Below are 27,035 nucleotides of genomic sequence, written 5' to 3'. Positions count from 1 at the left end.
TTTTCCAGAACTGGGAAGAAGCACACAATGTCGATGACACCCAAAGCTTGAGAGGCTGGACTTTGAGGCTGCGTGAAGAAATTTACCATCATGTGGGCTGGAAGCATTTACAGAACTCTGTGCTTCTAAACCAGAGATGAATAATCATGCGCAACTTCTGAAGACTTCTGTAAAGTATCTTTAATTACTTGCTTCATGCCATTTTAAAAACAGTCATTTTCAAGAAGAAAATCAATATATGTGTCGTACTGACTTTGCTTTTCTCATTCCTGTTCCCACGTTTGCTAATGGTTTGGCATCCACAATATGTACAGTCTGATGCCTGGGAAGATAGATTAATAATTCTTTCCAAGTTTCCAACTTGCTAATTATAGTGCACAATTGTCGTTGACTTGCCCCACCATTCCCTACCTCAGTGTAATAAAAAAAAAAAAATCAAAAAGTCTTTCTGTGAAGGCTCCACAAAATGTCAAAGAGACCATCAGTGTTCCTCTAATTTTTATGTATGGCCTCTCTAACCTTAAAAAATTGATAAGCAGTCATGCAAATAATGGAAGAAACTCACTGGAAGAGGGCAGCTATCATGGTCTAGAGAGCTGTTGAAACATTGGGAATCTTTATTAGACAGCAGTCCCTGGTCTTTCCTGAGAAAATGTCTTCATTTCATCCCAGTAAGATTTCTGCAGGTAGGTATGAAGGAGAAAAAATTGTTGTTCCTCTTTCTTACGAGTCAAGCTGTATTTACTCGCCTTCATTAAAGGATGTGTCTCTGCAACTGGTCTTGGTAAAATTTAACCAGAATTTTTTTCTTTATCAAATGCTTTAGAGGCATTCTAGATATTTGGATTGGGTCTCTGTTTGACAAGGCCACACCTACAGTTCTTCTAAAGGAAGATGCCATGTGATATCACCTAGGTAAGTGGATTCTCAAAACACATCCCCATCTCTTTAAAACAGACAAGAAAATGGGTATGACAAAAATCCACATTATACATATATGCTGTATATACAAATTAAAAGACTGCATCTCAATTTCTTCCTGTTACTAAATTTAACACAATTCAGTAAAACATGGAAGCAAAGCACCAAAACCATCTTTTCCCAAGTCCTTGAAGAATGCTTCAGCATCTCCTAGAGTCTTCATATCTCTAGAGTTTCTTCATTTGCCCCACAAGTGTCTACAACACAGATTAAACAACTTGTCACTGGGAAAGCACGGACTTTGGAGTTGGCTGTCCACTTGTCTGTTTCAGTGTTATATTCAAGAATGTGCCCTAAGCGACCAACACCCTGAAAACCAGCCAGGACATAGACTATAGGTCCCACAGCAGCACACTTCACTGTTACACCTTTCCATGGCATTGGAGACACCATCTTCCATTCATTCATCTTGATATCGTAATATTCTACATTATCAAGGCCACCTACAAAGCAATGAGATAGACAACTGCTTATTATGTTGCACTGTATGGACTGCACCAGAGCATGCAAACTCAAGTCTTTATTTTCAAGGTTTCAAAAATCCTACTCTTAAAAAGGCAAATCTGATAATACACCCCAGCTTCTAAACTAGCAGCTTATGCTTGTATAAATATAAAACCAGGGAAAAGTGAAAAGGAGATAGAAAGTAAGATGCACTCTCACAAATTCACACTAGATGCTTTCTATAGATTCAAATATGTTACTTCATGAACAGAAGAAGCTTCAGCGCTGAATTTCTGATGAATTTGGGGCTAGTGACTAAAACTCAGGAATTACCTGAAACTTCCCTACAGCAGTGGCATTTCATTCTAGAGGGCTCATGGGTACTTTTACCAAAACTGGCAATTTACTGATAGAGGAGGTCTCTTGTCATGATGATACTAAAATCATCGAAGTGAAAAAGCCTAAGTTCCTTTGAAAAGGGCCAAAGGAACAAAAAGTTATTAGAGTATATTTTGTGACTAAGATTTGCTTATTCAGGAAATATGCTAGTAATTACACTTAACAATAGCTACAAACATGCTGCTGTCCCTATTTAACTCAGGTTTTACTTCCAGTACTCAATTATTAGATCTGAGAGATTAAAAAATCTATCACATTAACATATATGAGTTTTTAAACTCAGACATAACTCTTCCTCATTTTACTACAGTAAGAACAATTTTTAACACTTCTAAGAGGAGCATTCAGTGAATACACTTATATTTTGCAAGATGGCAGATTGTGGATTGATAAAATGTTTGGGAATCAATCATGATGGAATAGTTTCAGTAGCCAATTAAAAATCCAGCTGTACTCTAAACCAGCATGTATCTGAAATCAAGAATTCCACTTACTGTAAATAGTGAGTTCAAAAACCTCATAAATGAGAATTTTTCCATTCTGAAAATAATTTCAGAAACTCTGTGCAATTAAAATTCAATTCTTCTTTTTAAGTATCATTCTTCTAGTTTTAAAAGACAAGGAGACAGGCAGATCATAATTGACCTGGCCATGACAGCAAATCATATTTCAAAGCTAGAGCAGTCAAAAGAGGTCTCACATTTTCACCATTCTACAATAGAAGAATAGATTTAAGTCTTTAGACTAAAGTTCTAAAATAGTGGCTACACCTTAACCTGTCTCTCAAAAGAATGCTAAAATCATGAATAACTAAAAAAAATCCTCAAAATAAAAAACACACAAACAAAATCTTCTCAGATGCCTGGTTTAGCCATATTAACTGTTTCAGAACTGGGCTACAGTAGGGGTGCATATCTGAACTTGACTATCACGAGTACAAGAATTTGAAAAATAAGGTAACAATGAAGTGGGGAGGTGAAAGGAAGAAGGCAACACTGATGTGACAACAAGAACACGTTTGATGGTGCTGTTCAAAGCTTTGCAGCTGAACAGAGTGGAATGAATCCATTCCAAAACAGAAAAACAACCCCACAAAACTTTGTGTGACCAGATAGAGAATTAATAGAATGAAAGTACCTAAACTATTTTGTCCACCCACAGCAAATATTTTGTCCTTGACAAACACCAGCCCATGATTCTTTCTGGCTTCAATCATTGGACACAGTTCAGTCCACCTGGGAAAATAAATCAAACAAAAAAAGAAAAATCACCATCTGATTCAGAGAAACTAAGTATAACCTATCATTAGGAAAATAAAATATAGAAGAAAGGTGCTTAAGAAAAAACATCTTTCAAGTAGAACTACAAAGAACTGATTTCTTAGTGCTGACTCAGGGAAAATTCCTTACCAGAGTTTTTTTCCTGTAGTCATCTACACTTCACTCATTTACACAAGAGACTAAAGCCAACCTGACTTAAAACAACACTTACGTTTCTGTGGCTGGGTCATAAACTTCACAGGAATTCAGGACTCTTCCGGAAACATTGTTCCCCAGGCTGCCTCCACACACATAAATGAGCCCATTGGCCTCCACCATTCCATGGCTGCAGCGCTGAGTCAGCATGCTGGGCTTTGTGTGCCAGCTCTCTGTTCTCGTGTCATAGCATTCAAATAAATACAGTGCAGAATTGCCTTAAAAAAATAGAAACCCACCAAAGTGGCATTAATCTTTATGGTTGTCTTTCAAGAGAAGAGTCTAACAGCAATCATCAAATTGATGCTTTGTTTGCTAGTGGAAAAGGGAAAGCTGCTTTCCTGCCTCCAAAAGTAGAACTAACCCAGCTTTAAACTTGGGATTATTCAGAAAGCATATACTTGTAATTATTTTGATTCTTTTGTTCCAAAATATGCAAGTAAGTTTATAAAATTGCTATTTGTGTTTAAAAACAACATGAAAAAAGGTAAGGTTTTTTTTTCTTGGAGGGAAATAAATGCTAAATAGAGATGTATATAAATTACCCATCCCATTGTCATCAGCTCATGCTACGCTTTCTACTTGGAAATATACTGAACTTTCAGATGTGAAGATGAAACCAGCTTTGTAAACTCACTATAGGTTCATGAGTCTTTTTCTTCCAAGCAATGTGACTTGTCCAATACCCAGAACACTTGCTGCCTTTGGAATTTGATACCTTATGTCATAACATACTCCTGAAATTATTAGCAACCAGAAAACAGCTACCTCTGCCCAATTTACTTTCTTCCTGAGGACTGGTAGATACTTATTGCCTGGAAGTGCAGGGTCTGTGTACTCTTCCCTCAAAAGCCAAGCAAACTCTTACTGAAATCAAAAGCAATTTTTCTCCTGAAGAGAGATGGGGGCTCAAAACTTGTGCTCAGGTAAGTGACCAAATCATAACCAAGGCAGGGAAGGCTGAATACAACTTTCTCAGAACAGAACCACATCCTTCTTCCCTTTGTTTCAAAAGATATATTCACCCAAAATAGTTAAAAGTGCCTTTTATTGTGCCTGTTTTACCTTGGCTTTCTACTTCTAAAATTAAGCATGTCCCACTAGCAGCATTTACTACCAGCTGAGGATTTGAACCTTCAACAGGATGCTATGTTTCCAGACCCAAAATGACTCCTATAAACACAATCCTATAAAGTGTGCATTTGTTCACTCCCACTCTGTCACTCTCAGTATCACCATAAACTGAATAGAGTGGGACATTTTTTTCTTTGATGTAAACAGACATTCTTATTGCTTTGAAGTTGCAGAAATTCCCCTCCATGGAAAAATCCATCAGACCTGTTTTTTTTTTTTTTTTTTTTTTTTTAACAGGCGGAAGCTTTCATTTTCAGTATAATGTTAAGCTTTTTTCCTGCACTGAAACAAGAGTGAAAGAATCTGGTATTTCAGCTTCCAAACTCTGCTAGCTGCTGCAAACAGAACAGGACTCCCATCAATTCAAGACGGGGAAAAGAGCCATGTTGTCTGTAATGGACTGATACAGTAATCCAACCTCTTCAATTGATGGAAAAAAACATGAAAATTTTAGATTTCTTTACAGCTAAACACACTGTAGCATTTGATCAGATTAATGCTTTCAACATAATTGCCTGCTTCAAATTCAAAAATACTAGATTCAGGAGAGACAGATCTTTCCAATTTCAGTATTCACAAAATTCTGAAGAAAAAGTACAGGCAAATTAAACTCCATTATTTATGTTTAGCTTTTACTACTCTGTCTTGATTAACATTTATGGAAAGCAAAGTGGAATTGTGCAGTAATGTGAGGGTGTATTTGTAAGAAAACCGCTACATTAAACTTCAACTACAGTTGTATTAACTATTTATCATGCATTAGAAAATATACTGTACAACCAAAAAATTTTCCTGTTATTTCCCATAAACTGAAACATGGGAAACTGTAAAGATTCATGAGATGATGTAGTGTTCCAAGCTGCCCAATGTGGCCTTAGTTAAGCCTATTTCAAGTAATAGGAAAGGTGCTATTTCACAGTCACCACACGAGGTGGCAGCTGGGAACTGCTTATTCTGCTGCTACATTAGACTTCTTAACATATTTTAGAGGTCAGAAAACATGGCCTAAATGTTACAACCTTCATTAAGTGACTTATCAGCGTTAAGCACTGATCACAACAATTTTTTCCCCTGTTCATCTCCCTCTGCAGCAAGGCAGACCTCAAAAGGATCTTCCTTCTACGATTTTTCCCATTTGCTTTTATTCCCCAGAACACAGCTTTATTACTATAACTATTTTTATGGGTATACCATGCCTGCATTTCAACCTTTGTGTGCCATGTTTAGACAAAATAAAATGTTCCTGCAACACCACATCATAAGTCACCTTCTAGGCCTTTTGGAGAGAGAAAAAAAATCCCAATGGTCTTTTTTTTTTTTTTACTTTACTATGCTGAAATGATCTAAAGGTATCATTTCTCCATTTGTGGAAGTAAGCCAACAGATAAACAAAATAACAAAAGATAACTTCTGTCATTTGACAAAAAAAATTGGACAACTTCCTTGACCAGGACCAAGTACAATTTCACCACCAAATGCAGTGATTATAAGAGATTTCTTTTCCACTTCCCCCCTGCCTGCCCTCTTCTTAAAAGGCCTCCTTAGGCCCAACATATGCTGCATAAAAGGAAGGCCATTGCCAAAATACAGCTATTCTGGTTAAACATTCCAGAAAATTTTAAACTACAGTGAATTCTGTGGATTTACAGAAGAAAGATAAGAGTGGGACTCCCAAAATATATTTCATTGAATCACATCATCACAGAATGGTGTGGGTTGGAAGGAACCTTAAAAATCATCTATTTCCAATCCCCATGCCATGGACAGGGACACTTCCACTAGATCAGGCTGCTCACAGCTCCATCAAATCTTGTCCCTATTTAACTCTTTAAGAGGTGCAGTGTACTTTTTACTAATGTAAATACTATTCATTTCAATGAAACCATTTTCAAAACACAACAGAAATAAGTTGTTGGATGGGCAAAGGGGGATAAAATCCTAAATATGGGAAAATAAACTCATTAGGCTAACATGGCAACGTGCAGTTTCTTGTCAACAAAATCATGCAAAAAACCAGAAAATTTTCCAGCTATCTTTCTTTGTGCTTTTTTGTTTGTTTTAAAGATTTTTAGTGTCTTACCCACTTCTGAACCACCAGATGTATAAATTTTGCCCTCAGCAGCACAGGCTGCAAGGCTATCTCGAGGTGTTGGAGGTCCTAGCTTGGAATACCAGCTATCCTTCACCACATTGTAGCAGTCCATTCGCTTTATAGGGAAGAGCTGGGAACCACCCAAAATATAAACTACGTTGTCCCAGAAGACACAAGCTGCATCCCTGCGCTTTTCAAAGGGACATCGGATGTCTGTCCAGCTGTAATCCTGCATTACAAAGAACAAGTAATGTCTAATAGATTATAACACTTACCTGTACAGTGAGTGTTTTCAAACAGAGCTTTTCATAGAGATTTAGATATGGTCAGTTTTAAGTTCCTTTTCAAAACAAACATGAACACTGTTTATTGAAGAATACTCCTCAGGCGTACTCTTGAAAAATTCTCTTAGACAACAGACATAGTTAGATGCAATGAACCATGACATTAAGAAATTCTATTTCCACATTCCCTGTGTGCACCCAGTACAACTTCCCTGAAAAACAGTTTTGGTGTTTTTTTCCAACACAATTGACCTCCAGCTGCTATAATGTTAGAAACAATGCATGTAACCAATAAAGTAGGATTGCATTTTCTTTTATAGCAATGGAAAAAGACATCTTACATATAGTAACATATTATTTCTAAAAAATAATAAAATACAGAATGTACCAAACAAAGACAATGGAAAAAGGAGAAGATAATATCCAAATTGACAAGCAACTCAGTAAAAAAGCTCTGATACATACTTTATTACCATGACAACTAGAAGCTTATTTACAGAATTTACAAAACACAAATGTTCTATAGCTATCCACAGTTGATAGCATGAGAAATAGGGTAATGCTCCATCACAAATACTGGCAGTCATGATGCCTAGAAACTGATTTTGCGTAGATTGGCAAAATCAGCAAGTACCAAATATGAGCAGTAATGCCCAAAGCCTTAAAAACACCAAACTCAACAACTGATGGCAGACCAGGATAGCATACAGCACAAGAAACACTTCTTGAGTAATAGCATCTCACATATTCCATGAGCATAGCTTGAATCCTATACTGAACAGGAAAGTATGGGACCTTAACTGCTATCTGTGCCACCTCAAGAAGGTCTACCTCAACCTGCTGAATGACCTTCACTGTAATGGTTCACACAAGACGTTACATCATTACATTTTCTTAGCAAGGACATACTTCAAACACCTTGGTCAATGAGGAAGAACAGCGACTCCTACATGGGGGTTCAAAGAAAGAGAGGCAGAGCATGTTATAGTCCAGAACATCTTACAATCTTTTCTTGTAGCATCCCCCATATCAAGAAGAGCTGTCAGCTGCATGTGGCCTTTTATGGTGACAAACAGGTCCTGGGGCATCCTAGAAAGGAAAGCCATACTACAGCATGGCAAAATAAATAGCTGCATAAATCTTAAGAAAATGTCTCAGTGCATTGTGCAAGATCAACATACTTTCTAGCCCAAACTTCTGGTAATTTTACAAAATATCCCTTTGTTTTCCTTTCCTGTTATAAAGGGCAGTGACCTGACCCACTTTTATGGCTTCTGTTCATGTATCCATTTCATCCATACCTTTATCAAATGAAAAGCCATAACTTGAGTATACTCAGCAGTATCCTCCTCTTTCAGCAGGAGGCAATTTAGGTCATCCTCTTGCAATGCTCTTCGACGTTAGTCTGTACCACATAGAATTATTTCACTTTTTTAACTGAACACATTAAAGAATTATGCAGAAGTGTTGCTTTACAGCACAGTCAAGATCCACACAGCCCTGGGCAGTGCAAGTCTCCGTTCTCAGGGACTGAGTAGGGAAAGATGGACCAAGGTAAGTACATGGTGACTCTTTCCCTGCTGATCTGTTTTCATCAAGTTGCAATGCAGGACACCAGAGCCAAAAGCTATACCTGTTTCTCTCTCATCAATTTATTGAATCACTTATTAAAACTACCTGAATTCCTGAGAGCCTCAAGACCCTGTGACAAGAACGGCACACAAAATTACGGGCCCTGTGAAAAAGTACCTTTTTTGTGTAAGACTTTTCCTCATTTTCAATTGATTCCTCTTCCAAGTTTGTTATAAAAACCAGCAGACAGGTCCATTGTGGACAACCTCCCCATGAACAGCTTACTGACTACAGCTCTATGTCCTCCTAAAAGATATACTGGTTCCCTTGATCATCAAGAAATAGCATTGCCAGGCATCTGTTACTTTTTATTTGCCATTGTTGAATTTTGCACTGCTGAGAATTTAAAACTTCCAACCATTTCTGGCCACTAGAGATAGTAATTTCAAAAGAAGCAGCATATTGCTGACAGAAAATCTCAATCATACATAAATTCTGTACTGAGAACTCATAAAACAAAACAACAAGTATTTTATTCCCAACCTAGGGATTTTTTTTTTAATTCTGTGAAAAATTCAACAAGAAAATGCTTCCCACAACTGTTAATAGAACATCTAGGATTTCTAGTAGTATTCTGAAATCATGTATGCCTACTGAAATTAGTGCCAGACTGCTCCACAAGTGTTATGCCCGTCTGCATCTATCCCGTTGCATCATTTTGCTTTCTTGATGAAGAACATGCATCAATAGAAATACCAGTCACAGTGCAACAAAGAGAGCAAATACTGTCTTAAAATAATACTGCTAATATTCTCCACAAATAAAACACAGTATCCAATCCAGTCTTATTTAAAGAACCCTTCCAATAACAAAGAAATGACTATCAGCATTAGAGACTAATTTTGTGTGCAAAGGAATCACTGAAAATTAAAATTTTTGCACTAGTTTTATCATATAACAGCTATGGAAACTCATATTGCAACCAAGAAAATATTTTCAGGAAAAATATAACTTCTGTTTTGAATTGTTTATGTGACATGTAACAATTTAATTAAATTTCTGATTTTGACTAATATCAGAAGTGAGGGCCTAGGTCACTATTCAATCAGTTCAACAGACAAGCAAAATTTCAATTTTTCCCAAGGACCTAACCTTGCAAAAGTACATTCACAAGCTTAATTCTCTGTTCTGTGACCCTTCCATCATCTTTTGATGAGACCAATTAAAGTGAGTTAAATGGTAATTCAGCAGCAGTTCTGGATCATTGGTTTGTTGCTTTTAATAAGCTATTGTCAGAGTTTAAAGATTAAAATCAAATACTCAAGCAAAACATCCAGAAAAGGACCTTTAAATAGCTTAAGAGTTGGAAATTAGGTAAAAGCTGTTCAACAAGACATAACAGGCTAGCTAAGAGTACCCAAGGAAACATACAAGCACTAGGAAAACATTGAAGGAACACATGCTTGTTAGAATAAAGATCTCCAATTACCCATTTTTAGTTTTCTTTCCCTGCCCCATTCTTACCCCACTCCTTATCCCACATTCAAGGCTGTAAGTTTTGATTAAGAGGCAATTCTTCAAAATTTCTTCCAAACTGTTATTTTTTGGTGTTATTCCTGGACAAGCAGTCTATGAAAGGTAAAGCTCTTTTATCCTATGCTTTATGTAGACTTTCACAGACACTACTCTTTACCTACAAAACAGATTTCTTTGCAAAAACCAAGCAACTGCTTGAAAAGTTACAAATGCCCTGATGAAAGGCTTCCCAAACTTAGATTTTGGAAAGGAGAGAATTACCTGCTCTGTACCCCTTATCTCCTTACCCCTAACTGAAGTGCTGCTTATCTTCAGTATATGTATAAAGGAAAAGGCAGTCATTAGTTAAGAATTTTGAATTCCCAATAGGAATACATATTAAGTGTCTCTGAAGCTAAGTCAGCAAAGCTGGTGGGTTTGGGGATTTTACCCCCAGACTTGAGTGGTACTCAGAGGTGGCTTGAATTTTGTCTTACAATGGAATGTGAAAGAAAGTTCAAAACACATCCCAAAGGCTCATTCATTCAAAATTAGATTTGATAGGGCACACTTTGAAGTTCACACAGCCCACAAAACTGCTTGAAATTTTAACAAGCATTTGATACGCTGAATTAGAACCAAAATTTCTTCAACAAAATATTACTACATGCATGGGATCTCATAACTTAAGAGAGCCCTGATGCTTATGTGGCAAATTTGTTCTGTATTACTGTATGTGCTTGCCTGGTAAAACAGGGTATGGGTAATCCTTCTGCATGCAGTTGATGTTTTTAGACACTTTAATCTGCATAGCTGAGATCTACACCATTCCTGAGACTTGATTTTATTCAAGAAACATGGAAACAAATTTCAGGCAGAACTTGCTTGGTCTAAATTGATCATCCCTAAGTTTTTTTGTTGTAAAAACTCACTTTCTTCCATTTATGTAATATTTGGCTCCCCATTCTTCTCCTGATATACTTTTAAGAACAAACAAAATTGTGAACCATTAGAATTTAGAAGTGGTTGCATACTTATAATAAATGCACTAAAAAATCCCAATAAAAACTGGGTTCTACACTAACATACAAGCCAGTAAATTATTATATGCTAAAAAAACCTGCTTTGAGTAATCTCTAAACACCTATGTGCATGCACATGCATACAGACTTTCATATATTCCTAACCAACTGCGTGATGTTTTAGTGACCTTTTGTTTATTTGCAGCTGAGAAATACACATACCAGTCAATGCTCAACTCAGACAGATTGATCAGCTCTCCATATCTAATATTGCTAAGAAACAAACACAATCATTCTATTCAAAACAAAGCATTACATCTAGGTACACAGACTTAAAAATGCTTCATTAACTATGTTCTTCCAACTGTATACCCAGTAGGGATGGAATACTTCCTTCCTAAGACCATTTCGTAGATCATTATGTCTTAGTTAATATCACCAGCAAAGAAAACAGGTAAGATTACAAGCAGTGAATCTTAATGCATTCTGAGGTAACGATTACCTTGGGGTTAAAATATCTGCAGGACTGGGGCTGAGAGCCTCCAAACAAAGCAATGCGATAATCGTGCTTTTTCCTTCTTGGCCGTGTGCCTTCCACCAACTCTTCTCTGTCTTCCGGGGAAAGGAGGTGGTACCGCATCCCACCTGCAGGAAAACAGCAACAGCTGCAGAGCCACTGCAGCTCACACATGGATTGGGAGCTTTCAGAGGCAGGCATGGGGGAGACATGGAAGGGAAGGAAAAGAGGAACACCAAGTTTCTACATTACATCTATACAGCTTTGATTCAAAATGGAAGAATGCACGGCAGCATGAAAGGGTGGGAGCATACATCCAGATTTACACCCTATTCCAAACCGGCTGCTCCATGTGAAAACAGGACAGATACAGACTCATGTTATGTACCAATTGATTGATCAGCTCTTTTATCCAATATTAACAAGCAATTAAGAAAATTGCATTGAAACACTCAAAAGAAAGCATTCCTAAGAGTGCAAAAATACCGGTGACATTACAAGCCACTAAAACCAGAAGACAAAAATCCTTATTTCCTATATGATGTACCCAACTTGGTGTCACACAAAAAGTAGACTCTGATGTCAAATGTCAGCAGATACTTACCAACATATGGGTTAATTTGAATCCTGTTCATTGAGTGAAGGAAAACAATTGTGTGCTGTTTTTTAGATCTACTAAATTGAAGCCAACTAGCTAACTGCTACTGAAATTGCTTTTCTTTCTTACATGATAAAATTTTACAAATGTTGTCTAAAAACAAAAGGGAAGCTTGTTTCCTATTTTGTCTGCACCCTGAGAGTGCAAATGTAGGATCAATCATTGCAGGATCAATGGTCAGTATATAATAGATAGAAACAGTAAAACATACACCTAAAATTCTAACTTGTTTAGGAAAGCAAAATATTGACATATTTATTTTATTAATGCACACACAAACATGAACAATATTGAAGTTACAAGCCTGTCACAAAGGCAGGCTAACTTTCAGTTACCCTAAGGAGTCATTGACAAAATCTCCATTCCATTACTTCTCATGGAGTTCATGCCATTTGCTAGGAGAAAACAAATGAAAGTCACACTGTTACATAAGATGAGTTTTATTTACATAATAATCTGCTAATCCAACTTCAACTAACACACAGCTTGGACAATCCTAGATGGATTTAATGTGAAAATGTTAGAACATTTTAAAGCAAACAATTTTCAAAATTTTTCAAAGCATTTCTAAAATTATATGGAGCATCATAAAGATTTCAGCTAGAGGTCAACTTACTGATCACCATTTTAAGGCATTCTGGGTTATCCTGAATAAGTGGTTCAGCCTGAACAGTTTTACTTAAGAAGTTCTTTGATATTAGAGGAAATCGGACTTTAGCAAGAATATCAACCATGAAGGGCTGGCGATTTGGTTCGTCGTACTTCAGCCATCTGACCGCTGCATCATAAACCTTCAACAAGAGACAAGGAGAGAAAGGGATAAGGTACATCACCACACAGCATGACAAGTAACAGAACCTTAATGCTATAATTGATTCTAATGCCTGCTGGAGGTATACTAACATTTCATTATGTGGGGATCCAATTGCTGTCTTTCAAAAAAACCCAAAACAAACCCTACCACAAAAGTCAGCCAAGCCCAAAAAAGACAATGCTCAGACAAGTAAAACAAATGCACAACCACTGAATAAATCTCACCAACAAATTTCAAAAGCCTACTACTTCTGCTACTTAACTTTTTTCCCTCCAAATAGAAAACAAGAATCTGCAATTCACATTTATGTGGGTAACTCCTGTACCAGGTAAAATCTAATACTACTCAAGTTCTGTGTCATAACATCAGTAATGCTTTCACAGAAATGAAATAACTTCTTCTTGATACAGTCTCCTGAGGTGAGAGGAGTTCTCTGAATAAATTATCCTGTTGGGTATCCAAATACATTGCCATTGTTGTGTCTTAGGGGACCACTTAAATCAAAGTTTTTATCTGCGAACTACTGTAAATTTACCGGAGCATCTCGTCTTTTTCTCCTCCTCACAGGAAAAGATAATGGGTATTCTTAGAGGTCAGATAAGGTAGAACAGGGAAGATATCAACAAATCTGCTCTATTTAAAATTGGACACTGGGTCAGGAAGAAATGAAAAAAAAAATCCAGGATTACATGTGTATTCTGATACTTCCATGCTGCTCTCAGACACAGCAAGCTTACTCAGCAGCACTGACTCTGAAGTGGCAGGACAACCTCACTGTAAGCAATAGCACAGGCAGTGCCTTCACCTGCAGCTGAAACTGGTCACAGCAATTAGTGCTGAGTGACTGAGATATGACACAGAAAGACACTGCATGGAAGAATAACTCAGGACTACCAGACCAGCCCAGCTGTAACTCTGCAAAATTATCAGGGAATATGGGAGAGCAAAGAAAACAATCAAAGGCTCAATTCCATCAGCTAAGGAAATTCAACAGAATGACTTGAGCAGGAACATAGTGCAGGACAGACAGTCCTTAATGCTACCTTCTCTTTTTGCTAAATGCAAGTATGCTCCACACCAAAACAAAAGTTAGAGAATAATGTCAACTTCCCAGCGGTACTTCTGAGAAATATGATTCCTGTAGCGCAACTGTTAAAACTTTTGCAGTTTCCTAGTGCACACTACCAGTCTCCTAAAGGAATTTTAATGATGCCATGCTGAATATGTAACAATATATACTTGTGACAAATAGAACTTCAAGAATGTAAATCATAAGTGCCATTTTGGCTGCAAGCCAAACAAAATTCCAGCTCTGAGAATGTTACCCCATGACCTGAACTGTTCCCAGCACTTAGTAAGAATGTTGATCTGTGACACTACTCATTTTTATACTTGCAACAAACCAACTACCACATTAAATCACCTGATATTATCCCCCACTCCTACTAATTCTTATTTTCATAAGTTACATCACATACAGTAAGATAAATAATTAAACCTTAATGCTTCAAATCAATTCTCTGCCTGTTGGAGGTCAATGTCAATGGAAACTCCAGCAGAAGTCAGAAGAACATCATTTCCAAGAGGATATACACACCATCTCAGCTATAACATCCCTCTGCTGCACTACAAAGGTGAAGTTTGTGTGGGTATGGCATCATGAGTTGACTCAAAGGTATGAGTCAACTCATGATGCCGTACCCACACAAAAATTACCGAATTCAAGCACCTGAACAGCAGAGCTACAAAGAGAAGATTTCAGTTTGTTTTCAACAGCTTTGACTAAGAAGCTACAAGTACCACTCAACTGCTACAACAGCCTACAACCACCTGTCTGGGCTGCAGTGCAGACACCTATTGCTTCCTCTTTTCCTGCAGTAGGAAGAACAAGCTGGTAAACAATCATTCAGGGCTGTGCTCTAAGCTGAAACAAGCATTCCAAATGGGACAACTGCGGATGTGACTTCTACTACAAGTTACAAATTTGAATTGAGTGAACTCCAGGCTCATTTCAGCCACCTAAATTTTATGCCCAGTCCCTAAATAAGGGTCTTCCAGCAATCCACCACTGCCAATGCGTGTAGCTTTCAGTGTGTTACCCATCTTACTTGCAAGTCCCTCAATTCCCTAGGCTTGTGTATATATAAATATCCATCACAAAACTCCTCTCTGAACAGGCTAGGCCATACTCAGGTTGAAATGTGCATCCATTAAGGTGCAGTTTGCTCACCACTTTGAAGTGGTCCACTTTGGTTCATCAAAAGCACATAATTCCCAATCTAGAAGCAATCACTACAAACCACATAATTTAGCTTAGGTGTACTATTCAATCAGAAGTCCTACAGCTATCTTGACAAAGGAAACTGTTTATTCCCTCTCTTTCTTCCAACTTTGCTGAAACAACACATCTTTAAACTACACTTGAAATGTGAATATTTATTAATATTTGGTTTTGATCAAGTTAGGATTCACCTTTTACTCCACAATTTAGCAAGCACTATGTGCATCATATCCTCTAGGAACATCAGTAAGTGAGACACTTGAATACCTGAAGTGAGTTCTTGATTAAAAAAAAGATAGTTCAATACTTTTAGCTGCTATGAAACAGGGATCTCACCTGGTCTTCTGCCCTCACTGTCAGTGTATCTTGGTTCAGGAGATGTGTCACACGTTTAACATCGAGCTGGAGAAACTCATCTGTCTTGTAAACCTCAGTGAAATGCTGATGGATGAAGTCATCGGCAGTGGCTTTCAGCTCTGGGCAGTCTAGGCATTCTGCTAGCACACTTATGCCTAAGAAGGAAAATTAAGAAAAAGCCCCTTTTAAACTTGAACTGCAATTACCTTTAATATATGAAAATAGAATACAATTACTGTAATTTCAGTGATACTTACAGTTCCAATTTAGTATTTATTACCCCCCATTAAAACACATGCTATCACAACTCATCTGCAATTCAAGGCAAACTAAGACAGACAAGCTGCTGATTCCTATCCCTGCTGAGCTGACTGGAGAGTCAGACCTGTAACACTTGCTGTATTAACTGTCTCTCCAGCACTATTTCCTCACTGCCTCTTTCCCAATTACAAAGCAGACAACAGCACCTTAACCAAGTCTGAGCCAAGCCACCCTAACCACGTCTAACCAGAACAGCTTGAGAAACTGGATCCATGTTTTACAACCTCTCCTGACCTGCTCATGCACCATCAGTCACCAGCCAAGCCCAGTTCCCTTCAAGAGCCATGGTGAACTGGGATTTTTCTGTACATGTAACACAGTCAGCTGCAGACCAACACAAAGTCAAATTGATGTTGCTGGAAGGACAGAAGGTTGGCATAAAGGTATAAACAGCAATAGCAGCTGAGAAGCACCACTGCCAACTTTGCCATTAAAAACCAGGTAAGCACAGAGTTTTTCAGCAGCAACTTCTCATCATGCCACAGGTCTTCCTTCTCACAGAGGAAATGGCAAGTAGGGTAGGAGCAATTCACTAACATATGGGTTGCAACCAGTCTGAGCTGCTCAGAGTAGTAAAATCCAAACTAGAAGGATAAAATCCACCTATATGACAAAATTTCAAGATTCACATTAAGGCATGGTTTCTTTCAAATACTTTTTTTTTTAAATGAACTGTGTACTTGCTTATGAGTCTGCACAAACCATGTTTCAGTTTAAAAACAATGCCATAAGGAAAAACTGATTCAATCTTTTTGCAATAAATTAGCAACAAAGAATACAAGTGCTAGAGATCATAATTTTTTTTTCACCTAACAGAAGAAGCCACAGGGCAGAAATATGCCTCAAAGCAAGCCTAAGTGGTATTTTCCTTAGGTAATGCCTTTCTTGCAGCAGTTGTTTCAGAGCCACAGCTGTGCTGCACTGAAGTGTCAGCTGAGTCACTGTAGTTCAGATATACTCTGTCACTGTAGTTCAGATACACTCTGTAAAACATTTCTATGGCTGCTATAAACATCTGTAATATGACTGAGATCTTACTAGGAGAGTACCTAACAATGACAATAAAAAACACAAAAAAGTTTAGTTTCTCCTAAATTTCTGATTATATAAAGTGCACCAAATCTTAAGCATGAAAAAATATTTAGTTCTACTTGTTGTTTACCTTTTCTGTAACACCAAGTCCACATTAGAGCTACAGAACATATCAAACCTGTCCAGATAACATTCATTGTTTTCAGTCAAAATAAAAAGTGAATAAAACCAAAAGTAGCCTAAACTTACTCTGTTTATACTTGTAAAAGATATGCTAGTTTTGGAGAAGTTACAAATATGTAAAATTCTGTTTGCAAGTACAGTCACAACTGAAAGCTCCACCTCACCGAACACATGCAGTTCTCTAACAAACAAGAAGCCCCAGCATCCTGCCAAGCTGGATGAGACCTTGCACAGTCAGCAGACCCTGTGGCAAGGGGCAACAGTTCAGATTCAGAGAAAAATTATTTTTACATGCCTGGATTTAGACAAATGTTATGGCTATCCACAGACAATACAGCTAAGTTAAAAAATAAACAGCAAATTTAAGTGTATCTCTCTTACCAAGACAATTGGAAGCATCAACTTGTTCTTTTAAAAAGTCCACACACATTTTTTTCACAGGTTCAATCTGATACTGGTTTGCTGCATCTAGTAAAGACTGGACATTATTGCTGTTAACTGAGATTCTGCAAAACAGAAGGTGTAAAATTAGCATCACTGAAATGACCTAATGCGGCAATAAAAAAAAAGAAACTTACACAAATTCACATAAATGGCAAAATGATTTCCCTCCTATTTACCCAAGAATCTTTCACATACTGTCTAAGGACACATCCTTCATGATCTTTCCAAACTGCTTTTGTTTGCTCTACTTCACCTAGGCAGGGCAAAGAATAACCAGTCCTCAGATTTGAAGAATAAGCCTTTAACACAGGTCCTCTGCAGTCCTATACTATTGCTATGAGTTGTGTGATTAACCACCTTCACAAAAGGTTAAAAAAAACCAACAAACCCAGAACTTTTTGAATTACTATTTTCAACTTCCAAACAGGTATCAGCAAAATCTGTATAAACTCTGTCAGGACTGGTGTGTCTGATTTGCCCAAAGTGCATAAGCAGAACAACCAGTTTGGCAGTGCTTCCTGAGAACTTCTGGAAGCCACAGTCCATCTAGAGCTTGGCTATCAGGGCAGGCAAACATGGGGCTGGGGTGGGCTGTTGACACCTGTGGTAAGACTGTCTCTTACCACTGATGGCCTATACAAGAAGATTGCTCTCAAAGGAAAGGAGAAAGCCTCCCTAATGAAAGTTAACCCCATTAGATGAAAGGCCTGCCATCCATAGGTTGGATTAAAGCTGATTAAATGCTGTTTACAATCCCAGCCATCTGCAAGAGCTCTGCTTGAGTGGGGGAGGGGCTGGAAGAGGAAAAAAGACCCACAAAAACCCCCAAATACATGGACAAGCTGAGACAGGAGGGAAACACTTGGACAGAGGAGTTATCCACCCTGCCTGTTTTGAGATGAAGGTATAACTTCCTGGAAGTGGTTTTGTGCCATAGCTACTAGGGCCACAAAGAGAGACCCTGCTGATATCAATAGGGACCTGAATTACAGAACCGTGGGAAACATCATTTGACTCCAACACTGAAGTCAAAAGCTTGAAGTGCTTTGAATTGCTTTCTGGAGACAAATACTGTTTCCTTTAGTCTGTAGGGCTTCCTACTGGTTAAAGAAAAAGGAAGAGGGAAGAAGGATAGAAGGTCTAGTCACATCAGGCTTTAAACAAAGGAAAGAATTTCAATGGTAACAAAACTGATGAATCACAAAAATATATTAAGTTTTTATCCTTTAAAATTGGCAGGCTTCCTAGAAAAGCATGAGCTTGAAATAACAAAACTACCTTGCAGTATAAGCAAACTCCACGAGCTGTTCAATAATGTCAGGCTCTGCATCTTTAAGCTCCACTTCAAAGGACTTTGATTCAATCATATTTGCTGCAAACAGATTAAAAGACAAACTTTTAATCAAGAACTCACTCTAGTTATTGTATGTTTTGCAAACAGTAGAAAATAAAGCAATTATTCAAAGTGGTAACCTCCCAAAAACTGCTCAGAGTTGATTGCTGTTTTCCCAGGATTGCTAATGCAAGTCAGGAAAGGAGGCAGTGGAACAAACAAGATAACTGGTGTGAGTACATCCTTGTATTATCTAAATGATGATAAACTGTGTTAAGTAGGAAAAGTCCTAGACGTTGCTGACTGCAGCCAGACTGCCATGTTAGCATTACCACTGTCAAAAGCCATTTCCACATTCAAGCTGGTAACAATGGAGACAGCTCCAAGCTCCCCACATCCAGACACAGCACTAGGTTTGCCCACAGATGGGCAATTCCATTCAAGGAGCACTAGAATGAATGGTTATTTATTTTACTTCCACTCAACTTGAATTTTCCAGTAATTTTACAATTCATGGGTAAAGCATAGAAAAGATGCTACATGACTGAAGTTTTAAAGAGAGCATAAATGAAATAATTACAGAATCACTGAGTTAAAGTAATCACATTAAGGTTGGAAAAGACCTCTAAGATCATCTACTCCAGCCACTAAATGATGTCTCTAACCTCTGATAACCTAATTTATATGCAGAAATGCCTGATAGCGGACAAATTCTGTAATGGGACAAAAAAAATTCCCAAATTTCAGGTTAAGGAAGGGAGATGATAAACTAATACAGTGTAAAGGCCCCAGATATTAATTAAGAGACCTTATATATAAAGTAACACTTGACTTGATCACAAGAGTTAAAGGAAAAATGAGGAGAGAGGTGAACAGAGATGAATGGAAGGAGACAAAATGAGATATCTTCACTTACACTTATCCCTCAAATTAATCACTTTCATAAGATCAACAGGTTGACAGACACATATATATAACAGGATATCATAATGAAAGTTTAAAATGAATCAATTTTCAAAAGACTTACTAGTAAACATCAAGTTAAAAAAATGACTGGCTGAAGCAAGCACAACACGGTGAGCTGGGATCTTTCTTTCTTGAACCATAAGAATGACATCACAAAGAGTTTTCTGAATCAGAGGGAAAAAAAGACAAAAATCAGCATTTTTGAAAATATTTCAATAACATTTCTTTAAAAACAGCTTATGGAAATTCATTACTTTTTGTAACACACAACTCAAGAGCATTATGTGACAAAAAGATTTTCTGGAAGTCAAAGTTCAGTAGCCCAGAGAACTAGCAAACATCAATTTACCCATGAATTTGTACAGGATGGTCACAAATAACATCAACTCTGATCAAAGTATTTCCTGTAGCTTTTACATCAGCCTACAATAATGTAGCTCTGCAGCATCTAGTAGGGGCTGCATTTATATTGCACTGCTTTCATCTACCAGTGGCTCTCCTTTACTCTGATGCTGATTTTCAAAACAATTCACAAGAACCTCATATCTGAAGACTGCCATCCTATTTCCCAACTGGAGTCAAAGTGATGAATGAGTTTAAAGCACTCAATGGAGTATTTTAAAGAAAATTTATCAAAAAAGACCATTTCTGTGGAAGGGTTTGACTGGTCATACCTCATGAGCAAACAAACAAAACCTAATTTGTTTCTCATTTGTCGCTGTTTATATGTAGGCAGCTAATTTCTCCCCTACATGTGACCTGTCATGCTCTAGAAAGAGAAGGGAAAGCAACAGAACTTATAAAAGCTGTTGGAGGGATTGGGGTAAAACCACATAATTTTAACAGATTCTGAAATGCTTTCTCTTCTGAGAACATACTGAGTGAAATAAATGCATATCATACTACAGCTAATTATAACTATCTACTAAAAAAAGAAAAACTGAGCAGCACTGCTTCCTCAAAAAATAGGAAATAATTTTGGACTATTACCTTAAAGTTCATGGAACTGCTCTCAAAAACATTTACATACACCCATCCAAGGCCAGGCCCAGAAAAGAATGTTTCTAGTGTGGGAAATACATACTTGCTTAGAACTGTGAGTTTTCCACATGGAGACAATATTACCTAGCGCTGATAACCCACATTTACAATTCCTTTAAACATGCCTACTTGCATTTTTTTTTACAGGACACTCAAAAGCACATACTGGACAAAATATAAATAATACTTTCAAAAATATTATCCAAATGGAAGTTAGATGGGGGTGACATATAGCTTCCTATGTAGTTTTAAACCATTTATGATTGAAACAACAACAAAAAAAGAGACCATTCTGGAAAAGTTTCAGAGGAAATCCTTTAAAAGCTGAAATTTCTAACACTTCTGGTTCAAAACAAGCATTGGAAACTAGCAGTACAAGATACCATAAAATCCTATGGGCAAGCTTTGCCAAGACTTGCAGCTGTTGCTAGAGCTCCACGCTGCATTTCTAAGACACTTCAAATGCCTCAGCTCAGCATTTGTAACACCTCAGATGCTCTGAGGCTGCTCCGGTGCATTTGCCAACCCCAACAGACCATCATTTCAACTTCTTTCCCTGGGAGGTTTCTGGGTGTGATGGTTCCATTCAACTCCTGCTCTTCTGAGGATTGCTGCACTTCTCCCCAGAAGGCCCCACTGTTGTCAGGGGGTCACCTCCATGACGCAGCAGGTGACTGGTGTTAACCAAAGGACACTTCACCTTCTAAAGAACAGGTTCAGCAACACCTTGCGGCTCTATCCCAGCCTCATTCCCAATGACTTCATCCTTGGCTGACCTCCACTGAGCTCCAATGTTGCAACAAATTGTTTATGCACACGCTGTCCAATAGCTCTGGAAAACCCACAAAGATGTGGGTCATCAGTGCTGGAGACAAGCATCAAGTCCTCCAAGCACTAAACACACCTGGCCCCACATCTCACCTGTACTGAGTGCAGGTATGCCCACAGTTTACTCTGAACTCCCATACTGATGGAGGATCCCAGCTCACACAAAAAGCAGCCTCCTTAAAATGAGCTGTAAGTTCCCATTGGCCCAGATTCCTACAGGATTAACTAATGAACTAAATATCTAGAGCTGCAGGTGCACCTTGACACTTCCATCACAGGAAATTTTAACTCATATTCAGGTTTTGTAACTACAGAACAGCTCTTGACTTGCCAAAATACAAGAGGAAAGAGCTGACTACAAATCCTCTTGCAACTTTAGCATAACTAATGAGCTGAAACTAGTGTGTTTTCCTCTGGCTCCTGCTGACTTCCCAAATTTATCCTGTATAACCACACCTCCCCCCATTCCCTCAGTAATACTTGAACTCCTCTTCCAAACAACTCATAAAAGAAGCATGAGTTCCATGAAATCTGCAAAAATGTCTGGACCAGTCAGCACCGTGTGGGCTATGTAAAGCTCATCTGAGGTCAGATGAGAAGTCTGAAGGCAAAACTCAGAGCTGCTACTCCCTGAGCATAACAGATTCTGGAATCTGAATCAGAAGTACACACAGACTTCACAGCACTTAATCCAGACCCTCTCACTCCTTGTCTGGAGTGGCTCATGGCTACATGAGAGCTGGCACCCCACTGCACTGCAAGATGAGGCACTTACACAGAACTATGTGGCACCACACACTGGAACAGGGACGTGGTAAAGCACTGTGAAATTCTGTGCTGGGGACTGCACATATATCCACAGGAGGGCAATATTTCCTTTATCTACTCACAAATCATAAGAGCATCTGGTACGTCCTCTTAAACAATGGCAGAGGTATAACTAAACACTGAGGAACCAAGTTATTAATTCAGCCACACCTTGGAATATGTTCACACTTTCAAATCAGAAACAAAGCCTACATAAAAAACATAGATTACAAGCCTTAAGACTTACTCTAATACCTGAAGTAATTGAAAAAAAGAAGTTTTTCATACCTAAGAGCTTAGTTGCATGAAATGGTTTATGCAGACAACATAACTGACTGTCTATTACTGAGAGAAGAACAGGGCTGAAGTGCCAGAGAAAAGCAGAACAAACACCAATACTTGTGAGGTCAGGACCCAGACTGTTGGTGCAGACAGCATTAAAAGACGGGCTGAGCCTCTGGCAAGACTACCACTGGAGGACAAGCAACTAAACCCTAGAAGATACAACACATGACAGTGCCAAGTGTGAAGCCCCTACATGGTCTGGGTTTAGAGTCAGCTTTAACTCTGCTGCACATCACTGTTTTTAAATAAAGTTCTACAACCAATCTAGATCCTTCTCTGCGAAGAAAGATTCCTTCATATGCAAGGAGTTACATCTATCATCCTTCTGCTCTTGTACCATTAGTTCAATGTCTTTCATAGAAAAATATTTGACAATTAGTATTTATTTCAGTTTGGAGAGCTCAACTGAAACGCACTTGCATGATTGTAATTTTGGTTACCGCTCTTGCTCTATTGGTGAACAGAGGAGTCACGTTTAATACTATTAAAATATTGACCATGGAAGCTGATCAGACAAGAGTTTCACAAATTGAGGCTGGATGAAGCCACCACACTCCTACACTGCCACTGGCTTCCTAGGGCGATGGCCAGAGGTATTCAAGACAAAAGAGGTATTCACAATCTGCGAAACCAAACCATGGTTCTACTCTTCCCTCTCCTCCCGCTGCAGTTTCACTGTTCAGAGAAGAGTTTCTGGTCAACAATCCAGCAGCAGCGTCTGTCCCCTGCCCTCGGGGTTCGGTCCGAAACGGGCTCCGTGAATGCTCCAGCTGGGGACACCGGGCCATCCATCACCCACAGCCTCATCCTGCCCGACCGCCCGCAAGGAAAAACAGATCCACGGCGTCTTCTGCCGGCAGCACCACACGGGGCCGGCACACACAGACCAGAGCTCGGCCCTCTCGCCGTGCGGCTCCGGAGGCCGGGGCACGGCGGTGCCGGCTCCGCTGGGCGCCCCCGCAGCCGGGCCCAAGGGACGGGAAACCCTCGGGACCGGCCCTGAGGGCAGCACGGAGCCCGCGGGCTGCCAGTCCCGGCCAGCCCCTGCCGTACCTGCTTGCGCATGGCGTTCATGACGCCCATGAAGGAGGCGAGCAGCTTCGCCTCCTCGCGGGCGGCGAGCTTCTTCTCCGTCTTCTTCTTGCTGCTCTTCTCCGACCCAGGCGTGGCCATGCTCGCCCGCGCTCACCGCCGGCGCGCCGACCCCGCCCGGGAACATGCGCCCGCCGGCAGCCGGGCGGCGAGCAGCGTGTGCGGGGCTGGGCACCGGGCACGAGCACACCGAGGGGCGCGGGCGGCTCCCGCAGCGGACGCGGCCTGGGGGCGGGGCCGGGCGCGCTGACGCCATCGGCCGGCGCGCGGCCCCACGCGGGGTAAACAAAGAGCGGGGAGGGGCTCGGCAGCGACACGTGGAGGGCGCGTGCGCGACGGCTCTTGGGGGCGCGGCCCTAGGGGGCGTGGCTTAGCGGGAGAACACGCCTTCATGTGAGGGCGTGGTCTGAGAGGCGTGGCTGGAGGGCGGGGCCGTGCGGCCCAAGGGGCGGGGCCGGGGCTCCTTCCCGGGAGCCGCGATCGCGGTCCGGGACGGGCGCGCCCGGAGCCCCCGGACACCCTGCCGTGCCCCTGGTCACCCTGCCGTGCCCCTGACACCCTGCCGTGCCCCTGACACTCTGACGTGCCCCTGACACCCTGTCGTATTTCTGACACCCTGCTGTGCCTGTGACACCCTGCCGTGTCCCTGACACCCTGCCGTGCCCCGGACACCCTGCCGTGCCCCGGGAGCACCGGGCTGCCCTGCCCGAAGGGCGGAGGGGCTGCCTCTGTCCCGAGCAATGGTTCCTGCAGCTCCCGCTGGAGGGATCTCGTCCCGCCTTGGCGATCTGTGTCCCGGTCTCACGTGGGCTGGCTAAGGAAACAAACGTGATCCAGAAGAAAACCTCTTTGTCCTGACAGCCGCAGACACCCGTGTCCCAGAAATAACGCCAAAATGTTTGTTGCTTTGATTCTCGTTTTTTGAATAGGATAGTGACAGCCAAAGCAGGGGTTTAGCGTGAGCTTGCTGTTTGTGCATTCGTGTGATGTTCCGAATTTTAATTCCACAGATAACAAGGCCTTGAACAGCTTAATGCCATGACTTGAAGGGAGAGAGATTCCTGGAAAAATGAGGCTCTTTTATTAATAAAAGGAATGAGCCACTTTGTTAGTGATATCATGTCCCATATGGTAAGATTTTAAAAAATAGACTTTGATATTCTGTGGTTCTGCCATCTAACAATTACTACTACATTGAAGCTGTAAGAATTTTAATGCATTTGACCTTTGCTTTGTTGAAATAAACAAAACTGACACAGCTATCACTTGACTTTCCAGATTTTATCATGTAACAGTAAAAAAAAAAAAAAAAAAGAGAAAACTAGGAATGTACTTCTGGCCAGTTTCAGATTTCACAGTTTACATATAGTTTACATACACATATGTGAACTCTTTAAAAAGAGTTTACATATAGAGTTTTAATTTCATCTTGAAGGCAATCATAAGATGCCTGCTTTATCCATGGGATGCACAGAAATAGCTGTGCTGGGAGGATAAATATGAGGATAAATGCCATTTTCAGGAGGGTCAGCTGGCCAGGTTAAGGAGTTCAGTGTGTTGCTCCCAAGGTTGGACCCTTTGCTGACACGAGCTGTGGTGAGGAAAGATAAAATCAGAGGTCTGCCCCTCCTTTCCTTGGGGAAGAAGCACAGAATTTACTGCTGGTTTCTTTTCCACTGAGAAACAGCACTTGAGCCCTTCCAGGCCCTGCCAGCACTCGGTGTAGCAGCTCCCTTTGTACTGCTCTGTGCATCTTTGAGGGATGTCAGAAAATACAGGGACAGTAATCTCAGGGACAGAAATCTCTTACTCAGATTTTTGAGGTAAGGACTGGAAAGAAGAGCCAGCTTCTTGTGAATGCTGAGAAATGAAATTTAAATAATCCAAATGATTAGGAAGTTTGTAACAGATTTAATACAAATGTAAATGTTGTAATGTACCATGTCTCTTCTAAGCACATTGGTATTCTCAATGTACTCTACAAACACTAATAGTTTAATGGTATTTTATCCCTCAATTCACAAACTGAAGTTAAAATCAAAACCAGAAAAGGATTATCCTCTAATGCTCATGATAGGAAAACCATTGGCCTGACACAAACAATAACATATCCATTGTGGTTTCAAAAACATATCAAATTACATTTTAAGCCATCAGCTAATGCTGCTAAACAGACTGATGCAAGATAGATAGATATCCTGAAATGTTTAGTAAACATTGCTTGTTTAATCTAATAGTCTATAATACATACTTGTGGTAGAGATCTTTCCATCCAGAAGCTGAAGTAATAAGCATATTGTACTGAAAGGAGAAGATTAGCAAGTCCTGACTTTGCAGTACAGGCCCAGAATGACACAGGGTAGTTCAGCTAGTCTGGGAGTGAAAGTTAGGATATTTACAGCATCCTTTTCTCTCAGGGGTGCATGTGCTTCTTTGGGCAGGAGGAAGGCTATTCAGTTACTTTGGCATTAATAATCTGTTATATACTATTTCTAAACAGTAACAGTTCACCTGTGCCTTGGTTTTTTCAGATTCACAAAGACAAGACGTAGAAGTTCTGAATGTGAGTATATGAGATATCTTATAATGTCACAAAAATAAGTTCTTTCACCCATTGTGCAAGAGGCCAGTCCATACAGAGAGACAATTTATTGACAGTTCTGTGCAGAAAGGGGTGTACACATTTCTCATTTGGCTGGGAAATCCCCAAAGCCATCACTGGGACTAGAAAACTTTTCACTATTTACACATTTTAGCAAATGAAGGAATTAGCATTCATTGGCTACAAGTTATCTCATTCTTTTATTAATTTGTATTCCTTCTTTTATGGTTAAGAATTCCCTCACTTTTCATGCTAATTAGTCTGCATGCCCAGTTTTCCTTTTCTGTTGGTTTGTGGGTTTCTTGGGTCAGTGGTGGCAGATCTCCTCCTGCTGAAATGACCTTTTACCCAGCCAGAGCTGATTTCAGCACAGTTGCTGAGTTGGTTTTGTTAGTTTCTCCCTTATCTTCGGGGTTCTGACAAATGTCCTAGTGGCCTGTAAATTCTGCATTCTTTGTGCCCATTATCAATGGTATATCCTTCTCCCTCAGGCTTT

The 27,035-nt window shown here is 39.8% G+C and overlaps 1 protein-coding gene across 1 annotated transcript; it reads right to left on the bottom strand.

The window, feature by feature from the left end:
* Positions 1-165: 165 nt before the first annotated feature.
* On the bottom strand, positions 166-24,229 carry KLHL7 (kelch like family member 7). Its single transcript, XM_005480863.4, has 11 exons — positions 23,899-24,229; positions 19,886-19,988; positions 18,804-18,897; positions 17,463-17,587; positions 15,525-15,700; positions 12,710-12,884; positions 11,421-11,563; positions 6,514-6,754; positions 3,316-3,517; positions 2,962-3,059; positions 166-1,424 (listed from the first exon to the last, which is right to left on the bottom strand). The coding sequence occupies exons 1-11, from the start codon at positions 24,016-24,018 to the stop codon at positions 1,141-1,143; spliced, it is 1,761 nt and encodes a 586-aa protein (XP_005480920.1). The 5' UTR covers positions 24,019-24,229; the 3' UTR covers positions 166-1,140.
* Between the last annotated feature and the right edge of the window lie 2,806 nt (positions 24,230-27,035).

The sequence above is a fragment of the Zonotrichia albicollis genome, chromosome 1, assembly GCF_047830755.1.
Source record: "Zonotrichia albicollis isolate bZonAlb1 chromosome 1, bZonAlb1.hap1, whole genome shotgun sequence".
NCBI lineage: Eukaryota > Metazoa > Chordata > Aves > Passeriformes > Passerellidae > Zonotrichia > Zonotrichia albicollis.
Note: the sequence above shows the minus strand (reverse complement) of the source record. Positions and strands in the feature narration are given on the sequence as shown.